Here is a 25,000-nt window from a genome sequence, read left to right on the forward strand (position 1 = left end):
GGACCCCACTTTGGGAAGCTCTGACATAGCCTACTTCATGGGGAGGGGTTTAACCAGGCTAGATCTGAGCCTGCAGGTCGGCTGTTTTGGTGTAAATGGAAATACAAGCAGACCTAAAGACTGAGCCCTGGGTGAACCCCCCATTTAGGCCTGACGTCGAATACAATAAATTAAGTCTCCTGAAAGAATATATATTCAAAGATTTGCGCCGCATTTTCACGACTTTTCAAAAATAGCAGACCTACGAGCTCCGAGTGGCGTGCTACGAGCTCTACGAGACAGACAAGACAAGACAAGACAAGACAAGACAAGACAAGACAAGACAAGACAAGACAAGACAAGACAAGACAAGACAAGACAAGGACAAAGACAAGACAAGACAAGACAAGGACAAAGACAAAAGACAAAAGACAAAGACTCACCGGTGCTACACTCTGGCCCGGCCCAGCCGTCCAGGCAGGTCTTGTTGCCGTTGTGGTCGCACTCGTAGTGTCCGAAGAAGTCGTGGCGCGGCCGGCAGAACTTGTTGCAACCGAAGCCGTAGTAGTGCTCATCGCAGCTGACGCGCACCTGGTACTCGAACTGCGCCGCCGGCCCGTTGTGGCGGAAGCTCTGCCAGCGCCGGTCCGGGTTCAGCATGCCCGACTGGACGGCCCTGGCGATGGCCTCGCCGCCCACGTCTGTGAACCAACCACACACAGCACACAGCACACAATGACGCTGTTGTTGTGTTCCTCTTCATCTAATGACATTTAGGCCCGACGTCGAGATTACAAAAAAAAGCGTTCGCTCTGAGAGAATATATTGAAAGATTTGTGCGGCATTTTCACGATTTTTCAAAAATAGCAGACCCTACAAGCTCGTAGCGTGCCACTTGGTGGCGCGCTACGAGCTCGTAGGGTCTGCTATTTTTCAATAGCTAAACATAATGCTAACACCAAAAGGGGTTTATTTTACATGAGCACATTGAGTCTGCGTTTGTCGTATGAAATGTTGCTATACAAATAAATGTGCTTGACCTGACTTTGACTTTGACTCTGAAACGCTGGTAGTCCAAATAAGAACACAATCAATGGCACAATATTAGTCGACTAGGTCTATTGGTCTAAGTCTAGTGACTAGACCTATTGACCACTGATGTTATTTAGATATAGCATGTTGTTTGAACCACTGGTTCTTGTTTTTTTGTTTTTACTCAGAGTTAGGCCTGACTGACACCTTCACTACAGATTGATGTATAGCTGATGCATGAGACTTGTTTACTGATGCAAGCTCGCAATGCATTTCCAATGTCACATGGTTTGACGCAACATTTGTGTTGTATGAGGGGGAGGGGGGCAGTCGAAACACAGCCGAAAGCCGTACAACAAAAATGTTGTGTCAAACCATGTGACTTCCATTGGAAATGCATTGGGGCGGCCATGACACTTACCCTTTGTTTACATCTAGCATGCCTCAATGTTGTATGCTAGATCGAAAGGTGTGAGTGAGGCCTTACAGACCCATTATGGGGTCCATTTGGACACCTCGAGGTCCCCGGACGGACCTGACATTGAAAAAATTTGGTTTTGACAAATGCCAAGTTCATTATTTACCTGGTATTCTAGTTTCTTTGTACAGTCTTGTCTGCAGTCTTCTTATGTGACTATTTACCTTGTTGTTGTGATGGAATTGTGTGATACATTCCATAACGTCGTTTATTGAACTAGAGTTCATGTTTGCTATTGTAGACTTGCTATTTTTGAAAAATCATGAACACGTGATGCAAAGCTTTGAATATATATATTCGGTTTTTTTCAAACGTTTTTAACTAAAATCTTTGCTTCTGGGAGGGGTCCCTGAAACAACACATTTTCAGATTTGGGTCGGCGGCCAATTTCATATATCTGTGGGGGTCCTTGACATGAAATATTGAGAACCACTGATGTAGAAACATGAGGTTTTTTTTTTTCCGACGTCAGGCCTAAATGGGTTAACTTAAGTACACTATTTGACAAAAATGCACTTGGCTACACAGGCTAGGGTGGGGTGGGTGGGGGGCACAGAGTGGTCTTGTGGACATACAGGCTAGGGTGGGGTGGGGTGGGGGGCACAGAGTGGTCTTGTGGACATACACAGGCGAACCGTCCACTACTGGACATCTCTCAAGCTTTTGTCCAAGCGACTCAAAGACAAACAGAGAAGTACGCTCCGTCGTTCTGTTTACCCTCCGTGCCGCGGTGTCAGAGAAGGGCCAGGGGGTGGGTGTGGGGGGGCTAGGGGAGAGCGGGGGGGGGGGGGTGTATTTGTTAGGACAGTGTCAGTTTGTAGTCGCTGTAGGAGGCTGAGCTTGGCTCGCAAGTCGTAGTGCAAAGAAATCCCGAGTGGTGGTGCGGTATTTCGCCAGCGGGGTGCATAAGCGTGGTCGGGCTGAGGTGACGCCAGGGCTCCAGGCTGCTCCCCTCCCCCCTCCCCCCCTTCCCCGGGAGGGACCAAAATTATGGAGGGCTTTCGCCAACAACAAAACAAACAGTCAGAAAATGGAATCCCCCAGAGAGGAGGGAATAAAAATAATCAATCTGGGAGCAAACTGTGACCGTTCATATATCGCACAACGGCGTACACAGGGGGGGGGGGGGGAAGGAAATGGGGTGTAAGAAATGGCACCGATATAGCAGATTTGAAAAAAGAAAGAAAAGAAAAGGAAAAAAAAGAAAAGCTGACCTCTCGGCAGTCGGCACCGAAGCGCAGCTACGTATGAAAAAGAAAGACGTGAGCTGACCTCTCAGAAAAAAGGAGCCGCGTCTACTCTCTTCTCCCCCTACTCGACAGTTTCAAATATTTAAACCTCACACTGGAATGGTGAATACTGCTGCGGCTGTCAAGGCAACACCTGTCTGAGATGTTGGAACCGTAACTCATGACTCTGCGAAACTCTGCATACAGTATCGTAACTTTGTTTTTTTGAAATTACCACTTTTATAGCTTCTCCGTTCCACTGCTGATGACATCTCATCCCAGATGTTTCATCAGGGGGGCTAGATTTAGACCTCACTGATACCCATAGGTGAATGCAATTAATAATCAGGAAATAAAGCCAGCTCAGGACTCTAACGTTGTGGTTAGATTAGAGCGTCCGACTGCGAGGTCGGGGTTCAACTCCTCGGCCCGGGGTCATAATACCGTAACAACAATACCATAACAAAGACTATAATAATGGCAGTCAGTATTGTGGGGGGAATTCCTTTGACCGAGTAGTGTCATGTCCAGGTGGGTGTACTTATAGCAAGCTGCCTCACGCTACAGAAACAGGGGACACACATGGGCTCGGCAAGCAAATATTTTAGTTAAAAATGTTCGCTCTGCCCAGGCGGTGGCATCACCGTCTGGGCACCCGACTGGTAATCCAGTCGCAGTGTGCCGCGGGTTCGACTCCCGAGCCCGACACGGCCTTTACTGCATGTCTTCCCCCATCTCTCTCCCGTTTCCTGTCAGCCTACTGTCTGTCCCTTCAAAAAACCAATAAAAGGCGTAAGCCGCAAGAAATATCTTAAAAAAAAAAAAGGTTCGCTCTGAAATATGTATTCAATGATTTGCGCCACATTTTAACGATTTTTCGAAAATAGCAGACCTACAAGCTCATAGCGCGCCACTCGGTGGCGCGCTATGAGCTTGTAGATCTGATATTTTTCAATAGCTAAAGCATAACATAATGCTAACACCAAAAGGGGTTCCCGTTCAGAATGGGTTTTAACACAGTTACAGTTGGGAAACTGCCCATAGATCCGAAGTCCCGTTAGTCCGAACATGCACTGCTCCCGTGCTTGCGGTTAGGTTTAGGTTAGGGTTAGAGATAGGGATAGTAATTTCGGAACAATGAACCTTCTGACTAATGACACGGCACCTACAGTTGGGGGGGAAATTCCTTCATGTCCAGGTGGGTGTACTTTATAGCAAGCTGCCTCACGCTACAGAAACAGGACACACACATGGGCTCGGCAAGGCTCTTTACTTATTTACTAAACGAGCAGTCGTGTGCGTTCAACCCCACTCAGCTGCAGTAATTGAGAAAATCCAGAGCAATTTACAATTTGTAGGCATTTAGCACTACGCTCTTATCCGGAGCTAATTACAAGTGTGGAGTCGGAATGAGCCGAGTAAGCAGGAACTCTATAGCCAATAAACAACAGGGTAAATAATTGTGACATAAGTAGAGGGCAGAGTGAACAATGTAGTTGTAGTGCTTCAAAGTAAGTAGGATATAATGTAAACAATGGACCTCATCATAACAACATGCTAATTTAAATGACATTATGTACATTTGAAACTATAGGATGCCGGGTAAACAATTAACCTATGGCATCTGTCTAATGTCAACGTGCTATATCTATAAATCACATTATGCACATTTGTTTCAGTACAATTCTGTGTCGAGACAAGAAGGGAAAAAAGTAGTAATGAAAAAGCAGAGATGGGAAAAGCACTCACATTCTGTATTTAAGTAGAAGTACAATTACTTGTGTAAAAAACTACTTTTTACCGGACGTTTCTGTGCAAAGCCGACTGTAACCCTCATCTTATAACATGGCCTCGCCAGAATTGGTTTCAAAACTGTGATGTGATGAATCACGCAAATGTAAATCCACCTTTACTAACCCATTCTGGGCGGGAACCCATTTTGGTGTTAGCATCATGTTATGCTTTAGCTATTTGAAAAATCGAAGAACGACTGACATTTTTAGAATCTGATCTCAGGTCAGAATGGGTTAATCAGACCAGTGTGTGTCCAGTGGAAACCTCGTATGAATCTGATCTCAGGTCAGAATGGGCTAATACAAGCAGTGGTTCTCAACCTTTTCAGACTGAGTAGGCCTATACCACTCCAGAACATAATTGGCTCTCCGAGTACCAGCAGCATTATGTGAGTATGACTGATGTTCAAATACAGTAACATAGATCTGAGGTGGAATTGCCTGGTGACGTGAGGTTAACATAGACTATACCCCGTCCTATTCAGATGTACAGTACCGTATACAGTACAGTATGCACATGTTAACCCATTTAGGCCTGAGACCAGATTCTAAAAACGTCTTCTACATCCTGACGGTTTTCTGAAAAACCCATGTTTCTATGTCAGTGGTGCTCAACCTTTTTCATGTCAACGACCCCCAGAATTATCTCTATTGGGCCACGGACCCCCATCTCAAAATATGTAGTTCCAGGGACCCCCCCCAGAAGCCAATATTTTAGTTTAAAATGTTCGCTCTGAAATATATATTCAATGATTTGCGCCACATTTTAACGATTTTTCAAAAATAGACGAGACCTAAAGCTCGTATATCTGCTATTTTTCAATAGCTAAAGCATAACATAATGCTAACACCAAAAGGGGTTCCCGCCCAAAATGGGTTTTTAACACAGTTACAGTATACAGGTGTAACAGGATTTGTAATCACTATACTGCCCTGGTATAGATCCAGTGATTCATTTCAAACCCTATCACCACTCCCTCTCCTCCACTCCCCTCCTCCTACTCTCCCATACTGCACTAGCTACACTGTCCTCTCCATCTGCTCCTCCTCCACTCCCCTCCTCCTCCTCTCCCCTCCCCTACTCCTCTCCTCTCCCCTCCTCCATTACACTGTCATCTCCTCCTCCTCCTCTCCCCTCCTGTTCTCCCCTCCTCCACTATACTGTCATCTCCATCTTCTCCTCCTCCTCTCCCCTCCTCCACTACACTGTCATCTCCATCTCCTCCTCCTCTCCTCCTCCTCCTCTCCATACTCCACTAACTACACTGTCATCTCCATCCCCTCCTCCTCCTCTCCCCTCCTCCACTACACTGTCATCTCCATCTCCTCCTCCTCCTCTCCATACTCCACTAACTACACTGTCATCTCCATCTCCTCCTCCTCCTCTCCCCTCCTCCTCCATTACACTGTCATCTCCTCCTCCTCTCCCCTCCTGTTCTCCCCTCCTCCACTACACTGTCATATCCTCCTCCTCCTCCTCCTCCTCTCCATACTCCACTAACTACACTGTCATCTCCTCCTCCTCCTCCTCCTCTCCATACTCCACTAACTACACTGTCATCTCCATCTCCTCCTCCTCCTCTCCCCTCCTCCACTACACTGTCATCTCCATCTCCTCCTCTCTCCTCCTCCTCTCCCATACTCCACTAACTACACTGTCATCTCCATCTCCTCCTCCTCCTCTCCCCTCCTCCTCCATTACACTGTCATCTCCTCCTCCTCTCCCCTCCTGTTCTCCCCTCCTCCACTACACTGTCATATCCTCCTCCTCCTCCTCCTCCTCTCCCCTCCTCCACTACACTGTCATCTCCTCCTCCTCCTCCTCCTCTCCATACTCCACTAACTACACTGTCATCTCCATCTCCTCCTCCTCCTCTCCCCTCCTCCACTACACTGTCATCTCCATCTCCTCCTCTCTCCTCCTCCTCTCCCATACTCCACTAACTACACTGTCATCTCCATCTCCTCCTCCTCCTCCTCCTCCTCCACTACACTGTCATCTCCATCTCCTCCTCCTCCTCCACTACACTGTCATCTCCTCCTCCTCCTCTCCATACTCCACTAACTACACTGTCATCTCCATCTCCTCCTCCTCTCCCCTCCTCCACTACACTGTCATCTCCATCTCCTCCTCTCTCCTCCTCCTCTCCCATACTCCACTAACTACACTGTCATCTCCATCTCCTCCTCTCTCCTCCTCCTCTCCCCTCCTCCACTACACTGTCATCTCCATCTCCTCCTCTCTCCTCCTCCTCTCCCATACTCCACTAACTACACTGTCATCTCCTCCTCCTCCTCTGCCCTCCTCCTCTCCCATACTCCACTAACTACACTGTCATCTCCTTCTCCTCCTCCTCCTCCTCCCCCTCTCCCCTCCTCCACTACACTGTCATCTCCTCCTCCTCCTCCTCTCCCCTCCTCCTCTCCCATACTCCACTAACTACACTGTCATCTCCATCTCCTCCTCCTCCACTCCCCTCCTCCTCTCCCACACTCCACTAGCTACACTGTCCTCTCCATCTCTCTCCCACTACTCCTCTCCACTCCTCCTCTCCCATACTCCACTACACTGTCCTCTCCATCTCTCTCCCACTATACTCCTCTCCCTCTCTCTCCTCTCGTGCACACCTGCAGGGCTAACGTTCAGCTCACCCCTGCAGGGCCCATTTCACACGGGGCCTATAATGGTTCCCCGTGGGACGACAAATACAACACACAGCCAACACTCCATCTGAAAACAAACAGAAGCTCAGGGGGGGGGGACTGCCTCCCCCCCCCCCCCCCCCCCACCCCACACACACTCGCTTTTACAACCGCTTGTCTTTTCTGAATGGGACGATATTGTTATGAACTCCTGCCACATCTATGTCAAAACATACATATAGTGTGAGCTGTCATGGTTTGAGAGACCATGCAGGGCTTGTTATTAGCCATTATAAAACATTGATAACATGATAGCCGTTACATAATAATAAGACCTTGATGTATAGTTATATATCAGCATGACTATACTTGCCTGTCGGGCCAGAAACCTCTTATCTTCATGTTTTTAACTTTTTGTGTTTTTTTGCGAAATTGACTGAATGGTTTATTAGACTGAATGTATACAGTCAAACACTCAGTCCAAAAGGGATAGCACCAACATGAATCCTTGTATTGTTTCCATTTAGGCCCATTGAACAATGAACATGAACAATAACAACATAATTCAATATCATCATAGGTAAAAAAAAAAAACAACAACAACAAAGGATCCATGACACAGTAAAAACACATTGACTGCCAGGTATCAATCAATGAATTCTTCCTGTGTGAACACAGCTTCTGAATCATTCTTCAGCTCCACGGTCACTGAACTAAAATATATAGGATCCGATCGTCACAACAAGCCAAACGATATTCCCAAGATTTTCATACTAAAATAGATTTTTTTTTTCAGAGAGACAAATCAGGAGAAACTTTATTATGGACCTTTCTTTGTCCCGGCACCACGCTCTCGTGGGATCAGTGATCATAGGACGTCGCCTCTAAGTGGCTCCAATCGCGATGGTGTATCTTCCTAAATTAACCCATTTAGGCCTGACGTCGAAAAAAGAAATCTTCTAAATTCTGACAGTTTCTGTATCAGTGGTGCTCAATATTTCATGTCAAGGACCCCAAAAATCATATGTAATATGCCACCGACCCCCATCTGAAAATATGTTGTTCCAGGGACGCCCCCAGAAGCAAAGATTTGAGTTAAAAATTGTTCGCTCTGAAAGAATATATTCAAAGATCTGCGCCACATTTTCACCATTTTTCAAAAAATAGCAGACCTACAAGTTCATAGCGCGGCTATATGAGCTTGTAGATCTGCTATTTGACAACAGCTAAAAGCATAACACAATGCTTAAAACACCAAAAGGGGTTCTTCCCACCCGCAAAAATGGCTTAACAATCTGGGTACGTATTTCTCGGCAGGGGGCCCATGCAGTGCTTCCAGGTTTGATGGAGGATGGATACTCACGGCCAATGGACGAGTCGTTGTTGAAGTCCAGCGCCTCCACGATCAACGTGTACGCCCTCTGAACCAATAGGAAGAGAGAGAGAACACAGAGGAGATTAGAATAACAACATCCCACCGGAACCTGTTCTGTTAATTCATTACGACTAATGCCCCCCCCCCCCCCCCCCACGCCCGAAGACGAGAGACATTGTCTGTTCTGTGATCTATAGATGAAATTGAAAATGAAGTTCACTTTTTGTTTTACTGCTCTAAATACGATGACATAAGGGATATTCTGGTTAATAAGATCTATATGTGGGGATTTCCTGGATTTAAATGACTATGTAAAAATGGAGATTATGTTTTGCCAAAGGGACTTTCGTCGTAGCAGGTTTTATCTGTCAAAGCTTTGGGAAAGAAGACATAGTATACTCTGTATAAATCTGAGGTGTGATATAATGAATTATGTAATGTAAACATGCTGTAAATGCATAAATTATGTAATGTAAAACATGCTGTAATTGCAACTGTGAAATGGTGTCTTATGAACCCATGAGGGTCGGGCACAAGGTGTGCATGACACGGAAATGAATAAACAATCATCATCAATCATCAATCATGTACATCCTTCGCCCCGCTTCACTGTCGTGATTGTTCTGATATACACTCGGTAAAGTTGATCTATTTGTTGGTAATAATGATCGTCAGCATATAGACCAGAAAGCATCTTCAGACATTTATGTAAAGGTATGTGTATACTCTTTGATGTAGTTTTCAATTACACATACTTATACACACACATACATGTATGTACCATTACTGTACACACACACACTCACTCACACACAAAAGCTCATGCACGATACAATACTCAGTGACCATTTATCTCCAAAGAGTCACCCTGACACACACACACACACACACACACATACACACATACACACACACACACACACACACACACACACACACACACACACACACACACACACACACACACACACACACACACACACACACACACACACACACACACTGTTCAACCCTGCATATTATGTAAGGTTTGCATTCAGTCTGGACATCAGACACAGTGCAGGGAGAGATGCAGCGCTCCCTCACATGGCCAAGAATCCAATAAAACAGAAACAGCGTGGTGGAGAAAGTTCATCCCTATAGTTTACTCTAGAGCCTGCACACCAACCTGTTGATTATGTGCTTGTGTGGTCATTGTACTTAGTACTATACTCTTGAACAAGCGAACAGTATAAGACATGATAAACATTTATGTTACACGTCCATTCTTAGAGGCCTGGTGTGTTTCTGTGTGTGTGTGTGTGTGTGTGTGTGTGTGTGAGCGTGCATTTGTATACTCCATTATTTCGGCACCTCTTTTAAGCTCTTTGTCTCTCTTAAGGGCACCATCGTTCTCACCACTATCGAATGTCATGATAGAGAGACAGAGAGTCATACATTCTTGCTAGAATGTATCATCTGAAGTAGATTGTGCTCACGCACCATTATAGTGTTTGAGCGTGTGTGTGTGTGTGTGTGTGTGTGTGTGTGTGTGTGTATGTGTGTGTGTGTGTGTGTGTGTGTGTGTGTGTGTGTGTGTGTGTGTGTGTGTGTGTGTGTGTGTGTGTGTGTGTGTGTGTGTGTGTGTGCTGTGCGTGTTAGCACTTAATCCTTGATTCTAATTTACCAACAATCACACATGAACTACTTTGTAGTATAAGAAGAGAGGAGAGGAGAGGAGAGGAGAGGAGAGGAGAGGAGAGGAGAGGAGAGGAGAGGAGAGGAGAGGAGAGGAGAGGAGAGGAGAGGAGAGGAGAGGAGAGGAGAGGAGAGGAGAGGAGAGGAGAGGAGAGGAGAGGAGAGGAGAGGAGAGAGGAGGTGTGCTATAGTTTTTGGATGAGTCAGCTTTAACTCAGCTAACTCCTCAGAGCTCCAGACAATACAGGTAATTTATAGCTTTAGTGGCACCAGCCGCTGTAGCCGCGTGCCTGTAATTAGACGGCTGCTACATCATGAAAGTATCTATTAGAGCTCCATGATTATCACTCCCCCCCGAAGAAGAACGCAATATTTCTCCTATTCATTTATTTAGTTATGAGGAGCAGGAGGAGGTCAGAGGCAGCTTTCACTCGCTGGAGGGGAGGAGCGGGGAAATAGGTGTATATGAGGGAACATGTCTGGACATGGGTCTGGAGGAGAGAGAGAGAGAGAGAGAGAGAGGGAGAGAGGGAGGGAGAGAGAGGGAGATTTGTCTGTCCTCCCCCGAGGAGTGGAGAGGAGACTCAGGAGAGGCGAGGCAGACCGCATGCGGGTTCCTCCAGAACCGGGCCGATGGGACCACATGAAAGCCCAGCAGGCCAATCGCTTTTGCGGCGTCTTCACTTTCATCCTCAATATGTACATCCTCAACATGTACAGCCAAATCATCAGCCAATGTTTAATATATGTTCACACAAACCCTCAAAGCTGGGCATATAGGAGGGGCTCAAAAATAAAAGGTGTGAAAACATATTGGCACGATGTGTGCGTGTGTGCACGTGCATATACAGCATGTGTACGCTGCTTGCTCGATGCCGATCATAATCCCCACAATGACGTGAGTTTAAGTCTTCACGTCACGCTCCAGAACAACGACAACCTCAGCACATTACGTGGGGGTGACGTACAGTGTTATGTTGGTGGGTGGGTGGGGGGTGGGGGGGTCGGGGTAACCGACCAACCACACCAGGCTCTGACCTCCATCATCCCTCCATCGGCTTCCTGTGGGCTCCCCCATGGAGCCACGTATTGTCTGGTATAATCCAGCCCCCAGCTCAGCCCGGAGCCAACCGGCATTGTTCCATCTCCCGATAATATTATAAGCTGATACTGACTCTGTTGTCTGTCTGGGGGGGGGGGGCAACCAGCGGACGAGAGACACAGAGAGAGAGACAGCGAGAGAGAGGGGGGGGGGGGGGGGGGAATAGAGAGTGAGAAAGTGAAAGCTATAACTGAGACAGAGGGAGAGAGTGAAGAAAGACACAGAAGGTCAGAAATAGTCGGGTTAAGAAAGGTGTAAAGAAAAGCAGAGAACGCATGAAAGAGGAGGAGAGATACCCATTTTGACCTGAGATCAGATTCTAAAAATGTCTTCTACATCCTGACAGTTTTCTGAAAAAGCCATGTTTATATGTCGTTCTTTGATTTAAAAAAAAAGAGCAGACCTACAAGCTCGTAGTGAGCTTGTAGATCTGCTATTTTTCAATATCTAAAGCATAACATAATGCTTACACCAAAAGGGGTTCCCGCCCCAAAATGGGTTAAAAAAACACACAAAGAAAGAAGGAAAGAAACAAACAAACAAACAAGCAAACAAACCAACACACACACACACACACACACACACACACAAACAAACAAAGAAGAACACAAGAACCAGAGAAAACGGTGTAAAAAAAGGTGTTTGCTTGACAAAGCGTCGTAAGGAACAGAGCGAGGTGGCACACGTTCAGAACGATGCGGTGGTTTTGGTGGAATGGAGCGAAGACGTTGCGCCGCGTTGCCAGTATCTGTACACTGAACACTGAACACTGTACACGTGGACTGTCATCATGCAACCGCATCGCTGTGAAGAGTCGTCGTCAGCCATTCTTGTCTTCTCGGGGGTTGGCAGATATAACGAGGTCGGTGTGACTTTAACCAATTCTGACCTGAGATCAGATTCTAACAATGTCTTCTACATCCTGACAGTTTTCCATTCTGTCCTGAAATCAGATTCTAAAAATGTCTTCTATGTCAGGCGCTCTTCGATTTTTCAAAAATAGCAGACCTACAAGCTCGTAGCGCGCCACTCGGTGGCGCGCTATGAGCTTGTAGATCTGCTATTTTTCAATAGCTAAAGCATAACATGATGATGCTGACACCAAAAGGGGTTCCCGCGCAAAATGGGTTAACAAGCAATTTCTCAAAGAACCTGAAAAAAAAGGACCAATATGTAAAGTGACAACACGATTGGGGTGTCCTGAAGTGGAATCTAACCACATCCACTGGCTGGACGCTATAAAGGACGAGCGGAGCCATATCCGACAGCTCGGGGTGTCGGGAGACCGGCCGACCGACATAGTTTTGTCTTCATCTGGTCGCCCCCGGGTGGGAAGCCACAGCGGCCGCTGAATGTAGATGAGGACGAGAGAGACGAATGTCTTCCAGAACAACTCAGCAGTTGTCTGGCCTCCAGGAGTTTAAGATGAATGCCATGCATGCAACAGCTCAAAATCGAGCTTGCAGATCTGCTCATTTTGATCAAGTCGGCGTTCATTTACGATAAAAGTAACACAAAGTTGGGATATTGGAGATGAAAAGGGTTTTCTCGGCGAAGATATACTGAAAACATAATGTACATCATGCACAGTGTATACCTGCTCATAAAACAATATCCACTTTGCAAGAGTGTTTTTAGGGACTCGGGGGAACGCCAATAGCCATGTTTCTGCATACTGGCTCTGATGCCTGACAACCTTTCGGTGCATGTCACTCCCCAACTCTCTCTCTCTCTCCCTGTTTCGTGCAGTGTCTCTCTACGCTGTGTGGACTATCAACAAAGGCAAGAAAAGCCTGCAGGAGAAAAATAACATTAAAGGTTTCACGTGGGGACTTTGTAAAAAAAGGGGTTTCGTCCTTGACAATGCAACTAACGGTCTAAGCAGCGCATCGGTCTGAGACGAGATCAGTAACGTAAGTATTCATCGTCTGTGAGACATGCAAGTCTTCATAGCCTGAAGCCTTTTCAGAAACGCTGACCCCCAGAACAGCATTGGTTCAACCTGTGGGCCGGGGTTCCTATACTGGTGGTGACTGGTCGTCTGTTAGGATAATACAAGTGGGCCCCCAAATAATTGGGAAATACAATATTAAAAGTATATGTAAAAAAAAATTTCATGACTTTTTTTCTTCTTGAATTTTTTGTTTGTTTTCATTGTTGATACCAATAAATAGGAACTATACTACGTTCGTTCCACTTATCCAAGACGGACTACTATCGATTCATTGACTAAAACAAAACCCTGGGACCTGCTCCAGAAAAGGTTGAGATCCAAACTGTGCTAGCCCATTTTGGTGTTCGCACGTTAGCATTATGTTATGCTTTAGCTATTGAAAAATAGCAGATCTACAAGCTCATAGCGCACCACCACCACCATTACGAGGTTGTAGGTCTGCTATTTCTTTTAAACCGAATAACCACTGACACATAGAAACATAGCTTTTTCAGAAAAACTGTCAGGATGTATAGAAGACATTTTTTTAATCTGATCTCAGGTCAGAATGGGCTATAGAGAAACCACAGTAACAGCTAAGCAGAGGCCCTCGCAGGTAAACCACTCCTCCTCTACACCCCTCCCTCCCCCCTCTCTCTGTCTCCCTCCCCCTCCCCCCCTTTCTCTCTGTTCCCCCTTTCCTTGTTCTCCTTTTCCCAGCAGGAAGCCCCCGTTGCCAGGCAACCAGCCCCCCCCCAAAAAAACATCCAATCACTTGGTTCCACCAAGAGATCTGGCTTCTCTTCACTCAAAACCCAAATTCAGGCGATAAGACTAAAATCCTATCCCGCGGAAAAAAGAAAAGAAAAGACAAACAAAAAGAAAAAAAGTTTCCCCGATGGTTTCAAATTCTTTGTGAAACGGCCCCAGCTGGAGCGTTCTGTGTGTCTCTCTCTCTCTCTCTCTCTCTGTACGCGGGAGTCTTATTTCAAACATGACACGTTAAAAAAAAGTGAAACACAAACACAAAAGATACACCCTTAGAATAGGAAAAATAAGACAAAGGTTATAACATCCAGAATGACAGAATGAATATCTATACTGCAGCTCTGTCCGAAAGTCCCCTTTTCAAATTATAAAACGCTGTCGCGGACCTCAGGATTGTAATCAAGGATCGGACACAAAGAAACAGGCACACTCCCATGACACCAATTAAACTCGGGCTCAGATCCGCTGTCTGTCCGCAGCACCTTTTTTTTTAAACATTTCTCTGCTGTTGTCTCTTGACTCTGGAACAGTGATCATCGCCATGCTGGTTTGTGGTGGACATTTTTGTCAAAATGTCATTTTTCTTTGCCACGCACGTATACAAAATGAGTGAACATTAATATCAGCAGAAGCACAATAAAGAGCTCTGAATGACCATAACAGGTCTGTAACTGAGAGTGTACACAAACGGAACCCGTAAGGGTCCATTTGGTTACATTTCTTTTGTATTTGTACACTTGGAAGTGTCATACATCTTCTGCAGAAAGCCTGGAGAATTGACATTGACAGTCATAAAGTCAAAATAAGAACATTATAATGGCGTGTAAACATAAAAATGTAAGAATTGTCACGGACAAGACCAACTCTTTGCCACAGTGTCCACAGACACACGTGTCTGTGTATATGTAATGGACACATCGATGACCCCTGTTCTAGAATCATCTCTTGTCCCAGATAAAGACCCACCTTTTCTCTATTGCTTTGAGCTCAACCCTGAATTTGACCCATGGTTTGTTATGCTATTGGGATGTACGTATATGACTTTGATATTAGTTTTTATTTTGTGGACTATAATAGATTTAAAATGGAGATAATTTCAGTTTTGTCATCCTTCTGTTGACTTGATATGAACCCTATAGTGTTCCTATCGGGGAGGGCAGGGTTATGAAAATAGCAGATCTACAAGATCCCCAACGTGCTGCATTACAACGCATGGTCAGCTTGTAGATTGGCTATTTTTGCAAGTGATGATGGGAGATTACACATCGGTATCGGACGATTCTAGTTGTTTTTAGATTAATCGTCATCGGTTCGATTTAATCAATCAGACCTTTACAGATGAACAAGCCCAAAGTAACAGCTTTAACAGATCTACAAGCTCACAATATTAAAGGTATTTAAATTAAATCTGACTTGCCTATAAAGCCTGCAGTGCAGACACCCATGTATTTTTCAGAATAGACAAAATCATTATAATTTTTCAATACAGAATGAGATCATATATCGACGTCGGTGTTATCGGTTATCGGCCATAACAGCAATTCATTATGTCGGGATACTTTTTTGCAAAATAGATTTTGTGTAGAGCGTAAAAGAGTGACTACACAGAGCCCATCTCAGTGGTCTTGGGGCCAGTGGAGTGTCCTGAGACTGGGAGCCCGGGTCATATCAAAAGGCTATAAAATGGTACCCAATGCCTCCCTGCTTGGCACTATCAGCATCCTGTGTCATACCAGTGTCATGTCCGCGGGGGATGTACTTGGACATCAAGCCGCCCGCCCGCCTCACACCACAGGAACAGGTTCTTCCTGCCCACGGTCCTACTTACTTTTACTTACTTATAGGTCCCCCTGGGGGAGACCCGGGGACACTTTAAACTTTAAGCCCCCGGGGGAGACTTTAAACTACGTTTTAAAGTGGTTCAAATGTCGGAAACGGAAGCGTTTCACATGCATGGGGCAGCTAGCTACGTGGTGGTAAAACGACGTTCCCGGGAATGTTTGCGGTATATACGTTTAGCTTGAAACTGAGCCATTTCCTGGTGCAGCATTGTGTGTTAACGCGCTGCATTAAGATAAGCCACAGGTGTTTTACGGCACCCGCTCTAACAGCGGGCCATTGTCCCCCCGCCAGTCAGTCATTGTCCACGTTTAGAGTGACGTTGTAAAAAGGCTAGTACGCCACCAGCGGAGACGCACCCTGCAGCGCATGGCGGCCTGCAGGCCCTGCCGTTCCTTCCATTGTTGGTCTTATCTCTGTCTGTATCCTGCTACTGTATCCACCATGCATTAACCCCCCGGGGATCATTAAAGGTGATACTTTCTTTGTTACAGTAAGTGTTAAATAGCTTTATACATTCCCATGGCAATCATTGCTGTAGAGTGTTTGTTCAGTAACAGGGGGGGGGTCTTTGCGTCTCTCTGGCTCTTTAGTTAAACTAGAAAATGCATTTTCAGGTCTGGATACCAATTCCTGACAATTAGGAGAGAGAACTCGTGTGTGCGTGCGTTTATCTGTCTGATAACATTAAGCTCTTGTAATTATGTTCAGATTGGAATCAGAATAGGTTCCATCAAGTCTGTGAGCTATATGTCGTACAGCCAGAGTATAAGTTAACTTCTGAACGGGAACCCCTTTTGGTGTTTTAACTAAGCACTATGTTATACTTTAGCTATTGAAAAATAGCAGACCTACAATCTCGTAGCGCGCCACTCGGTGGCGCGCTACGAGCTTGTAGGTCTGCTTTTTTTTTTTTTTCGTAAAAATGCGGCACAAATCTTTGAATATATATTCTTTCAGTGCGAACGTTTTTTTTTCTTTTTTCGACGTCAGGCCTAAATGGGTTAAGGACAGGGAACCAACTATAGTTTCAGTGGCCCTTCTGCCAGTCACAGTGGCTGCTGGATTCTGTCCGTTCTCCTTAATGTATGCTCTGTCATACGCCAATGTCACTTTCCGCAACAAAAGATCTGCTCAAAAAAGTCTCAAAGGCGCGTGGCATGGCAACATGTCGTTGAGCTTGCAGATCTACTCTATTCGGCTGAACCACACTGTCATAACATGAAGTATATAGACGAGGTCTAAAAATGACCTGTTGAGCAGACGACTGGTGGTGTGAATGAATGGACCCTCATGTGACTCACTGGATGCTACATGACCTCAACACCAACCAGCCTCTAATCAGCTTCTATTGAGAGCAGCTTATCAAATAAAACAACAACCATGGCCCCATCGCCCGGCCTACTGTTCATTATGACTCTATTAAGTTTATCTATATTATACAGTCCCTTAGCCATGTAACTAAACTAACATAAAATGTAAAGTTCTGTTCTGTTCTGTTCTAATCCAGTATGGTTAGAATCAGTGATCTTCAGCCTTTTTAAATTCAACGACCCCCAGTTTGATATAAAGCATTTAGACCACAGACCCCCCCTCTACATGTATAACGTAAAGTCCTCAGTGTTAACTTAGCTAAGTCTGAGAGTGTCGAGAGATGGAACCAAATGGACCCGTGACAGTCAATGTGGTTCCATCTGTGGCACTCTCACAGCGTGTCTCCACTGTAAATGAATTGGTTCAAAACCCCCTTATAAGGTGGTTCAGAACTGGAACAAAACAAAAGTAGACGCCGGTTCTGTGAAAGGGTCAGTAAAGGGTCCATTTGGTTCCCAGCTGTCAATCATTTAGCTGGGGAGTGGGGAACCCTCTAGAACCCCCTCAAGAACCCATAGGGGTCGCCCTAAGACGCCAAGCTGGGTTAAACCAGTGAGTTGAATAATGTCAGTAGACCTTTTTTGTTTGTAACCAATCAGTGAGCAGTGTAAACTACAGAGTATACATGACATTTTGTTTACACTGGTGAACTATACAGAACCGGTTTCCTCTCCTGAACACGACCAATAAACAGAGGACGCACCGTGCCTCGGTGGATAGGTGGATAGCCCCGAGCCACCCGAACCGAGCGCCCAATCATGTTCACCTTCATGAGACAGAAATAATAACAATACTTCCTGCAATAATGATGTGTCCTTTGTGTCTACGGTAACCGGTATACATGTTCAAGGTCAACGAACCTACTACTGATGCTCTTATCACGTTGACAAGATAAACCAACAGAGTAAGAAGAACCCTACTGCCAAAACCAACCGATAAACAAAACATGCGCGGTGCGCGCGCTCGCATGCAACACACACAAACACACACGCGCGCACGCACACGCACGCACACACACACTCCTATAGTGTGGAGTCACGTGTTTTGCAGTGTGACAGCTTCAGTCAAAAGAAAACCCTACATGCCCAGAATCCTGCAGGTCTGTGTACTCTGTACCACACAAGACTGCAGTGGTTCTCAGACCCCCAGGAGTCCTTGAGGAGGGGGTTATTGTTATAGACAAATGAGAGAATGTACGAGAATGACTATTCAGATCAGGGTTCACTACTGTAGACTTCTCTACTAAATATAATAATCTATCAAGGATGTGCTATGGAGCACCCCCCATAAGAGACTATATAATACATTTGGGGTTCCTTGACATGAGAATGTTTGAGAATAAGAATCACTGCATTACAGGAACCGCCAGTGGATGTGTATCTGGCAGCGGATCCCCATTTGAATAGATTTTGCGCCAGAGACACCTTACGAGAAGATTTGTCTGAGATTATTTTTCTTCTTTTTTTAATAGCAAATCTATCTACAAGTGTAAATCGGCTATTTTCAAATAGTCGAAAGATAGTAATAGGCCTAATAAGTGTTTAAAATGATCCTCGTTTAGCACGGGAACCCCTCGAAACCAAATCCAACCAGTAGTGAAACCCCCCTCGGGGTCCCCCCTGGACTCCACTTTGAGAACCAGTTGTCTAATTATCCACCGTTACCATCAGCAAGCAAGAAAATTTGTTTTGTTTCACAGTTTCACAACGCAGGCAATCATTCCATGTCTTGTGGTATAGGTATAGGGGCCCTCACTGGGGTCAGCCATGCACAGGGCCGCCGCGGCACCAAAAACAAATCAAAAAGGTAATTTTGTCACGGTTTGCAGGTGTTAGGACCCAAGTGCAGGAAACTCAAACAAAGGCAGGACAAGAAGATCACATAAACTTGTCATTAACCAAGTAAACTTGGTTAATGACATAGGATAACAGAAGTACATACACTGAACATAAAACCTGACACTGACTTAAGACCATAGACTGTAAAAAATATGGACAAAGCGTTCGTCGGGTCTAACATGAACGTAAAATGAAGCCTGTAATAATATGCTAATTCCTGATGTAAGTCGCCATCTTTCTAGATCCGTTTGGTACCAGCTGGCCATTGGCTGGCTCCGTTTTGGACCAGCTGGTCATTGGCTGCCCAGACAACGAGGCGGGACTTCCCCCCTTCTTCTCCGTTGGTTTTTATTTTGACTCGAGTGGGAGGAGAAGACTCTTGAGTGGGAGGGGAATCCCGATCATAGACTGTAACGGTAGCCACGCCCCTCAGAACATACGCGACTTTATGGTAATTTTTTTAATTAATGGGACCATAATTTTCCAAAAAGAATATTATGACATTAGAAATGAGACTTTAAACTAGTGACTGGAAGAAGAAAGTATTCATGACCATGTTTATTAAGGTAATACAGTCTAGGTGAAGTTGGGCCAAAATACATGGGCCTCTATGGAGCTATGGGGCTTTTTGGGTCCAGTCCAGCGCCACAACAGGCCATTATATGAACTACCGATTTCAAATGAGGCTTCACGAAATATCTGGCTGACTGCCCCCCTGCTTAAGACCCAGCACTGAACAAAACACAAGGCAGAGTTTAAATAGTCACTGGAGCTCGTCATCACTCAACCTGGCTCAGCTGGTCCCCACAGGTGACGGCACTCAGGGCAATCAGAGTCAGAGGAGCAGGACTTGGGAGAGACAGAGGAAAATCATGGACAAACGGAGGGGGCTCAGGACGCGACCGTGACACATTAAAATAGTAAAAAAAGTTTTTCGACTCACCGGCCAGGCGAAGCTGAACGGCAGCACGATGCGGGACCTGCTGTCACTCCTCGCTCCGCCGCCGCCGCCAACGCCGCCGCCGCGCAAGCTAAACGTATTCCCGCCCACCACGGGCGTGCTGGCCGAGCCGAAGCTGCAGGGTCCCGCCGAGACCACCTTCAGCTGGTACTCCTTCAGGCACGCGCGGAAGTAGGTGTCGCACTCGTCCCCGCCGCAGCCGCTAGGGGACGGCGGCTGCCGGTCGCAGCAGGCGCCCGAGCGCAGCTCTCCGTTCAGGTTGCGCATGGACAGGATCTGCAGCTCGAAGTGTCCGGAGGATGAGCCCAGCTGGTTGGTGGTGGAACACACAAAGACAAGAAGATTATATACACTGTCGTTCTTCGATTTTTCAGAAAAATAGCAGATCTACAAGCTCATAGCGCGCCACCGAGTGGCGCTACGAGCTTGTAGATCTGCTATTTTTCAATAGCTAAAGCATAACATAATGCTATAACAGCTGGAAGTGTCCGGAGGATGAGCCCAGGTGACAGTAAAGTGACAATTTAATACCAAAAGAGTAATGTTTTAAGTACCCATTTTGACCTGAGATCAGATTTTAAAAATGTCTTCTACATCCTGACAGTTTTCTGAAAAAGCTATGTTTCGATTTTTCAAAAATAGCAGACCTATCAAGCTCGTAGCGCGACACTCGGTGGTGCGCTATGAGCTTGTAGATCTGATATTTTTCAATAGCTAAAGCATAACATAATGCTAACACCAAAAGGGGTTTTCGCCCCAAAATGGGTAAGAAGATCATTAGTACAGCATAAAGAAATAATCAAATATTATAGCCGAGCTTGTAGATCTGTGGAACCAAATGTAATGCCTCAACTCCTACAATAATTCCAAGTGCTTTAGTTAACTTGTCAGGGTGGGGAACTTTTGTCAGTTAAAATAAGATTATTTTGTAAGTTTAGAGTCAGTGGTTTACTTGTGCATCAAGCTATAGCGGTGTCAACGCTGCAGAGAACAGGAGAGGCTAGACTTCTAGAGTGTGATGTTTGTTTCATAATCAATTGAATTAGCTGAAAGTGATGAATGTGTAATATGCTATACTATGCCTGCTCAGGTTCCTGGGCGGTAAAATCCAGTGGTGGACAAAGTAGCCGACTCCTCAGTATTTCAGTCAAAGTATAGATAAGATACTCCTGGTCAAATATTTACTCAACTACTAATATATTTAGTGAAAGTTGCTCACTCAAATTTGTATTTTACTTGAGTTAAAGTACTGGAAGAGTAATTGCTTTTTAAAAAGTAGGCTACTTAAAAGTACATTAGGAAGTGCATTATTGTCTTTGTTTTTGCATCAATGCAATGCTGTACATAATTTTGGAATCTGTGGGGTTTTTTTTAAACCCCCCCACCCATTTTTAAATAGGGCTCAAGTGGTTGTCTCAGAATATATTATTGTAGGTTTGGGCTGGGGGTCCCTTCCTAGAAATGCAGTGGAGTGAAATTCATAAGCTTAAAAACAACAACAACAACAACAACAACAATAATAATAATAACAAATACTCTAGTAAAGTACAGATACTATCAAGTAGGCTACTGCATGTATCCTACTACTTCGCTACTCTCTGTGGGAAGAAATCACATCAAATTCGAAAAACCACTGGCCGGTGTGTGTGTGTGTGTGTGTGTGTGTGTGTGTGTGTGTGTGTGTGTGTGTGTGTGTGTGTGTGTGTGTGTGTGTGTGTGTGTGTGTGTGTGTGTGAGTGTGTGTGTGTGAGTGTGTGTGTGTGTGTGTGTGTGTGTGTGTGTGTGTGTGTGTGTGTGTGTGTTTTGTTCTGTTGTCTCCAGGTGTGACGCGTCTCGTACCTGTATCCAGAGGCAGTGCAGTAACATGTGCAGAGTGGAGACGACACACAGCACACATCTGCTCTGGAAGTGGAGGACCATGATGTCGGCTCCTCTCTCCCAGGCCGACTCTAAAGTCCCCAGTCGTCCCGTCCCGTGCAGATATTAAATACCCCCGTCCGTCCGCCCGTCCGTCCGTCCCACCGCTGGCCACAACATGCACGATCACTTTGTACAAAAAAGAGAGAGCTTGGGCTTTTCCAGTGCAAAAAAAAAAGAAGAAAGAAAGAAAAAGAAAAAACCTCCCCTATTCCTTGTCCTTGTTCTTTTTGTCGCGTTATTGTCCCGTCTTCTCTTCTTCTTATTATGTTTCTTCTGATGGCCGTGCGCCACAACACAACAATGCACCTACGAGTGCGTCTGTGTGTCTCTCGTCTGTGAGAGTGAGACTGAGAATGACTGCTCTAGCTAGCTCTAGTCTGCTGGACTGGAGAGAGAGAGAGAGAGAAAGAGAGAGAGAGAGAGAGAGAGAGAGAGCCTCAACACAAGTTCACAAGGAGGGGGCGGGGCACAGGAGGTCCTTAATATTCATGAGGGAATAGTGGAGAGTGTCAGTGTTGTAGCCAGGGGGGCAGTCAGACAGATATTTTGTGAAGCCACTAAGGTAATGAAAGTTCATATAATGGCCTGTTGTGGCGCTGTCATTGGACCCAGAAAAACCCATAGCCCCATAGATGTATATAGATGTACCCCCCATGTATTTGGGCCCAACTTCACCTAGACTGTATTACCTTAATAAACATGGTCATGAATACTTTCTGCTTCCAGTCACTAGTTTAAAGTCTAATTTCTAATGTCATAATATTCTTTTTGGAAAATTATGGTCCCATTTATTAAAAAAATTACCATAAAGTCGCGTATGTTCTGAGGGGCATGGCTACCGTTACAGTCTATGATCGGGATTCCCCTCCCACTCGAGTCAAAATAAAAACCAACGGAGAAGAAGGGGGGAAGTCCCGCCTCGTTGTCTGGGCCAGCCAATAGCCAGCTGGGCCCAAACGGATCTAGAAAGATGGCGACTTACAATACAAGGACTGACTGGCTTCATTTTACATTCATGTTAGACCCGGAGAACGCTTTGTCCATATTTTTTACAGTCTATGCCTATGGTTGTAGCGAGGAGATGCTGTTAGGGGGGTGGAGTGTGTGTGTGTAGCGCATTGGTTCTCAAAAGTGGGGTCCGTCCGGTGACCCCCCCAGCCCAGGGGTCATCGAGGAGGAGGTTCCACGGGTTCCCCTAAAATGTGTAACAGTTTTAACCATCTATTTCAGTAGTTCTCAAACGTTTTCATGTCGAGGATAAGGACTTGTATGCATTTGGCTGCAGACAACATAAAATAAGATACAAATCGACTCAGATGTTATTAAAATAAAGTGAAATAGGTTGAAGGGCGACATCACCCATTTAATTGGTCCTCACTCCTCGCAAATGTTCATTATAAAATGGCACAATTTGTATCCTTTCCTTGGTCTGTGTCTCATAGGATGGCTGTGGGCAGAAACCCGCCTACCACATCATTGTTTATAGGCCTATTTTTTGCAAGATTTCAAACGTTTTATTTTCATTTTTGAGGGACGCTAGTCGCTAGCCCATCCTATGCCCAGCTTTGTGTAGCGATGATTTGATTGGCTGAGCACCGAATACCGATGATTTTATTGGCTGAGCAAAGTACGTATTGAGGACGGAAAAGTGAGGACGCAAATTGTGATTGGCCAGAATGAGATGATATATGATGGTAAGAGCGCCCCTCACTTCACAGGGGTGTGATTTTCCGCAAAAGAACAATGGCTTCCATTATAGCATGTTAACTTTCCAGGAATAGAAAGCCAAAGCCTGCAGTTTCTATTGGCTTGGGTTCCCCATCGATTGTCATATGGCAGCCAAGTCTTGGACCTTTAATGGCGTACCGACCGTCACTGGCTGGGGCCAAGTCTATGGACTTTTAATGTTTGTTTAGAGTACGATGTGATCACATGAGTGTGATTCTTTATTTATTTGTATTATTATTTGTATTTTAAAAATGTTTATGTAGATGGGCTTGTAGATTTGGTATCTCTTGGGGGGGGGGGGGGGGATCTTCATTGCCAGAAAACCTTTTAGTACGGGGGTGCCAAATACAGTACATAATCAATTTGAGAGTCCTTCACATGAAAGATGTTTGAGAATTAACCACAGATGTATAGCGCTTGTGGGCGGGATGCATCCTTCTTAATATTTATAAGACAGAATACGCATGCTGTCTTTGTGGTGTGTGTTTACACAACTAAGTTCACAATGAACTTAGAAGTGGCGTCACACATGGACACTATACCGTCAAATATGCCACAAAACACACACAAAGAACCATTTAGCGTCTGCCTCTTAATTACAGGCCGGAGAGTTGAAACCGAAACGGACATGGCATCGAGCTTTAGCTGCTGTATATATGCCGCAATTGATCATTTTAGCCATGCGTCTGTCATTTCCCTCCAGTCTACCCGAAATATCTTTGGCAAAAAGTTGCAACTCATTGTGAGAAGGGGTTGTCATGACCGTGCCAGATTGTGATGGACAGTTTGTCAAAGTTTGTTTTTGCCACAGACATAATAAGCTATAGCTACAGAAAGGCACAGACCTACTGGAGCCACAAAGGTGCAAAGTGTCAATGGAATGCCAATGTGCTAAATATTTTAAAATGATAGAAGTTCAGCATTAATTAAAGTCTTCTGAAAAACCTGGAGACCAGCAAGTCTATATCTACTGTATACAGGCTGCATACAGGCATCAATACAACATGGTAAATGGTGCATTTATATAGCGCCTTTATCCAAGGCACTTTACATTACAGTGCATTACATTCACCCGTTCACACACACATTCATGCACCGATTGTGGCGGAAGCCATGCAAGGTATACCAACCAGAACCAGCACATCGGGAGCAATGTGGGGTTCACTGTCTTGCCCAAGGACACTTCGGCATGTAGACAGGAGGAGCGGGGACTCGAACCGCCGACCCATGGATCATTGGACGACCTGCTCTACCTCCTGAGCCACAGTCGGTCCAAGTAGTCAGTGTATACTGGCTGCAAACAGGCATCAATGGAGCATCAAGTATACTGT

General features: G+C 45.4%; 1 protein-coding gene across 1 annotated transcript in view; it reads right to left on the bottom strand.

The window, feature by feature from the left end:
• LOC310859586 (protein jagged-1a-like) overlaps window positions 1–21,908 on the bottom strand; it is a 55,960-nt gene extending 34,052 nt beyond the window's left edge. Inside the window, exons 1-4 of the mRNA XM_083766207.1 lie at window positions 21,861–21,908; window positions 20,004–20,330; window positions 8,518–8,575; window positions 423–680 (exon numbers count right to left, since the gene is read on the bottom strand). Coding sequence (XP_083622333.1) covers window positions 423–680; window positions 8,518–8,575; window positions 20,004–20,330; window positions 21,861–21,887 — 670 coding nt within the window. The 5' untranslated portion in view covers window positions 21,888–21,908. The remainder of the gene's footprint in view (window positions 1–422; window positions 681–8,517; window positions 8,576–20,003; window positions 20,331–21,860) is intronic.
• Between the last annotated feature and the right edge of the window lie 3,092 nt (window positions 21,909–25,000).

Source organism: Protomyctophum parallelum (genome assembly GCF_964188405.1).
Source record: "Protomyctophum parallelum genome assembly, chromosome: 5".
NCBI lineage: Eukaryota > Metazoa > Chordata > Actinopteri > Myctophiformes > Myctophidae > Protomyctophum > Protomyctophum parallelum.